At 50.0% G+C, this 5,000-nt stretch overlaps 1 protein-coding gene across 2 annotated transcripts in view; it reads right to left on the bottom strand.

Annotated features, from left to right (window-relative positions):
- Positions 1-5,000, bottom strand: part of LOC115550702 (cGMP-inhibited 3',5'-cyclic phosphodiesterase A) — a 70,022-nt gene that overhangs the window by 18,887 nt on the left and 46,135 nt on the right. For both annotated transcript variants that reach the window (XM_030365970.1, XM_030365971.1), the window contains one exon: positions 2,040-2,300. In XM_030365970.1, the coding sequence (XP_030221830.1) occupies positions 2,040-2,300 (261 nt within the window). The remainder of the gene's footprint in view (positions 1-2,039; positions 2,301-5,000) is intronic.

The raw sequence follows: 5,000 nt of genomic DNA, 5'->3' as shown, positions 1-5,000 counted from the left end.
TGATGTAGCTTAGCTCCCTCAACTAGCCTCTCACAGTTGGTTTGAAATGCACCTTGTCCGGCCAAAGAATGGCTTGACACACTGAAGTCCAACAGACCCACAAGAGGCAAAGCCTCCAACTCAGACAATGGGTTAGATTGCGAGTATACCCCCACATAAACATAAACACACACACACACACACACACACACACACACACACACACACACACACACACACACACACACACACACACACACACACACACACACACACACACACACACACACACACACACACACACACACACACAACCACACGGACATACACACACAGGCTGTCACTGCCATCTCTGCATGAGCCTATGAGAGATGGTTCACCTTCACATTGCCCTCATCCTGCCTCTCCCATCCTGCCAAGTTCATCAAACGCACACACGCAGCCCCAGCGTGCACACACAGACAAACACACATACACAAAACATGTGTGCACAAACACACACACACAAAATATGTGTGCACAAACACACACCCCCATACACACACACACACACACACACACACACACACACACACACACACACACACACACACACACACACACACACACACACACACACACATACAATACAAACACGGACATAGACACACACACACACACACACACACACACAGATTTCAAAGACAAACACACACAAACGCACACACACTCGCACACGGGCACACACACACACATGCCCCTACATACGTACAAACACCTGTGCAAGTTCGCTCACAAATACACATAGACACACACACACACACACACACACACACACACACACTCCCTGGCTGTATATCTGTCATGTTGACACAGCTGTGGCAGTGAAAAGCAGAGCAGAGCTTTCAGACTCGCTCTATTTTCTCCGCTCGGGTCTATGAAAATACTGCCCTCCATTCCGCGCTAAAAGCCCTGAGAGCAGGAAGCACTCATTAGCCAAAACATGGGCTAGCAGATGAACATGTGTGTAGACGCCCGCCTGTTATATAAATCATTTGACTTAATGGGTCAGGGTGCGATGTCTTGCAAAAACAAAGTACACATAGATCACTTCTTTCATTATTCCATCCTAAAGTGCGCTCCTGAAGTCTGTTCTGAGGTGCGTCCTTTGACACTGGGGGTTCACACTGTGAGTGGTGGTTCCATCAGCGTATTTTCATACGGCTACGCCACAATGGAGAGTATTGTAACGACTACAGGGAGACAAATGTGCCTCTCTTATTTTCTGTGCAGGTTTTGATCATTTGCTCATATAATGTGTATTCTATTTCCCAAAGACCAAACACTCCTCCATTCCACACTGGACATGTTTGTAGATAATGTTTATGTGTGTTTTCCAAAATATTTGATCGTGCCACCTCAATGTACACAGTAATATATTGCAGGGCACATAATTATATAAATACAAATGGAAATGGAAATGTCTTCTCCATTTCCATTTCCCTAATCAATACTCCAGGCACATAATACTTATGCTCATCCAGCACTCATCTCGGACCCACAAGTCCCAGTTGTGTTGATTCGATAACCTTCACATACACTTTTACTACCGAGTGTCAATCACACGCTCACAGAACCCCGCCTCCTGCGACATGATTGGTTAAAACAAAGATAATGTGAAGAAAATAAGTGAAACGCCCTGTTCACCAAGACTTTACCTTGTCAGCCATCAGACATTAGATATGATTGTAAACTCTGATTTGTGAGACTAAATAAACCACTTCCAATGGTAAATACAGTAGACTGCATTTATATAGTGTTCCTCTGACCATTGGCCACTCAAAGCGCTTTACAATACTGCCGAACATTCAGCCATAGATACACACACATTCACACACCGACGGCGGTGTCACCCACGCAGGGCGACAGCAAGCTCTTCAGGAGCAGTGAGGGTTCGGCGTCTTACTCAGGGACACCTCGGGGATCGAACTAGCAACCTTCCGGTCCCCAGTCAACCCCGCTCTCCCTCCTGCGCCGCACGCTGCCGACGACACCGAACACAAGACCCCTCCCCCCCTCACCTTGTGAATGGAGGTCTTCTCCCCTTTCTCAGGCCCGTCCTCCGAGTCGGAGCAGGTGTAGGCCTCCCCCAGGATGAGCGGGGGGGCGGCCCGCTGGCGGTGCAGGGGCTGGAAGGTGAGCTGGGTGGTCAGCAGGTTGCTGACAGCCCTCAGCGAGGTGCATGTGTTGGGGGGCAGCGAGGGGTCGGCCAGCAGGTCCGTGATGAGACCGTGGGCCTCGCCCATTACGGCGATGTCCACCGTCACCGTGGTGCCTGAAGACTGGGGGGGGGGGGGGGGGGGAAGATGTTCCATTGGTTTAGGATCATCATAAGCATAATAATAATAATAATAATAATAATAAATTCGATTTTATAGCCTCCCATGTAGGAGACATAGGAGAAAACCAAATATAGTAATAATGAAATACAATAAAACAGGATTAAATACAATTAAACAGAGTTAAATGCAATCAAAGCGGATAACATAATCGAAGGTAATGCAGGGTGATCTCAACTCGTCGATGGACCCGACGCAGTGATGAGGAATTATGTCGTAATGCAGGCGTAATGGGTGGTTTGTAAGAGAAAGTGGTCCCGATTGTCCGAGGAACACAGGTGTCGCACATAACACTAATTAGTGGTCTGCCCCTTTCATGTCGCGGGGTGTCGGGTGATAGACTGAACCAGTAGAGGTAGTACCGGGGATCTGGTACATAAAAGGAGAAGGCTTTAGGAGTTACGAGCAACACCTGTGTTTGTCGCCTCTGTGAAATGAGTCCATTGGAGATTTAAGTAACTCCTGTCTCTCTCCTACATGAGGGAGAGAGGGAGTCGCTGCATTCACTCACATCCCTCTTCCAGGTTTGAGAGACAGTCACATCTGTCACCAATATCACTCTTAAAGGTGGGAGAGAGGAAGTTGCTGCTGTCACTCACATCACCCATATGCCCCATATCTACCGGAGCCAAAGGGGAATTACAGGTGTGAGAGAGACGCTGACCACAATGAGAACCAACTGTTTTATTTTTACCTGAGCCCCAACCAAGATTCGTCCTGATCACATCTACTCACCGAGTTACCATGCTACAACTTCACACCTCACATCCTTTGACACAAATCATCACACAAGCACACACACATGCACACACACATACACACACACACACACACACACACACACACACACACACACACACACACACACACACACACACACACACACACACACACACACACACACATCTGCCTAAATAGACATAGTCTAATAACACAGGCATTGATATAGGCCTTAAATGGCTCTCTTAAGCTGAAAGATGACTGAAAACATTGGGGGGGGGGGGGTAGCCTTGCTTTAATAGCAGTAGACATACTTGTACGACTGTATTTCATGGCACCCTTTAAACAGTTGGACAGGCCACATAAAACATTAAGAGGAAAAACATAGTTAGCACGGCTAAACGCGACGCCTGATGCTAAGCGAATGCGCTCATTAGCAATGGCCCCAAGCGAGGGATTTCACCCTTGGCCTTTCCAACAGAATGGACGGTCACCAGCTCTGCTCTCCTGTTTGTGCTAACAACCCTTGAGTAGCCCCGCGGCTGGGGCTGGACACACCTCGCGGTAGTGGCGCGAGACAGTGCGTTGCGTGGGGGGGGAATAGTGAGAAGTTCACAGCCTCTTTTGCCTACGGCAGTGGAACAACCAGGACGACGACACGCGGGTCAAATGTAGCTCCCAGCGCACTTATATATAAGCACCTGAGACTTTCCCTTTCTCTGCCCCCACGGAAAACAGAATGTTATCAGATCGCTGCGACCCCAGTTCCCATTAACTTGACACCGTCTGCCAGGCGCAGAGAGTGATTCTGTTTACCTTGGCGACGACGGCAGGAGGTTTGCCGTCTGTGCCTAAACAACACATCTGGGAGCGCCTTCCCCTGGGCCTCAGTCCCCACAGCGCTTTTTGTTATTTCGGTTACATTTTCTTTCTCTCTTGCAGTAGTCACACATCAGACCTTTCCATTGTCTGCTGGATAGAACACGAGAGAAAAAAGGAACGCAGTGTGTTGAGTGTGTGAGGGGGTCGCGCTAATGGAGCAGAGATACACACTCTCATGGTTCTCCTAAGGGACGGGGGAGACGGGGGAGACATGGGGGAGAAGGGGGAGACGGGAGAGACGGAGGGATGGAGGGACGGGGGACTGAGGATCCGCTAACCAGCACTCCTACCGGGTAAATGAAGTAAAAAGGAAGGGGAGGGGCAGGAGGAGGAGAAGGAGGAGAAAGAGGAGGAGCAGGAGGAAAAGGAGGAGGAGGAGCAGGAGAAGGAGGAGGAGGAGCTGGAGGAGGAGGAGGAGGAGGAGGAGGAGCTGGAGGAGGAGGAGGAGGAGCTGGAGGAGGAGGAGGAGGAGGAGGAGGAGCTGGAGGAGGAGGAGGAGGAGGTACATGCGGGAAATCAGTCCACAGATGACTCCTCTGCTCCCTCCATTCTCTGTCCTGTCACCCATCTTTCCTCCTCCACCAACAACGCCTTCTCCTCCTCCTCCACCTCCTCCACCGGCTCTGCCACTGACGTGCGTTGCACAGCGGAGATGTAAACACACGTCTCTGGCCTAATCTGCAGACTTATTAGGCGGAGGTGGAGGGTGGAGGGGAGCGGGGGAGGGGGGGGAGGAGATGGCAGCCCATGAACAGCTGGACTGCTTAAAGTCAACACTTCATCCAGTGTCTCCAAACACTTAGGTTTACGGAACGTGGACACGTATGCACGTACACACTCGGTCTGACACATAGACATAATCACACACACACACACACACACACACACACACAGTCACGCACACACACACACACACACACACACACACACACACACACACACACACACACACACAGACACACAACACACACACACACACACACACACACACACACACACACACACACACACACACACACACACACACACACACACACAACA

Source organism: Gadus morhua, chromosome 9 (assembly GCF_902167405.1).
Source record: "Gadus morhua chromosome 9, gadMor3.0, whole genome shotgun sequence".
In the NCBI taxonomy this organism is placed as follows: Eukaryota; Metazoa; Chordata; class Actinopteri; order Gadiformes; family Gadidae; genus Gadus; species Gadus morhua.
This window is presented reverse-complemented; position numbering and strand designations above follow the sequence as displayed.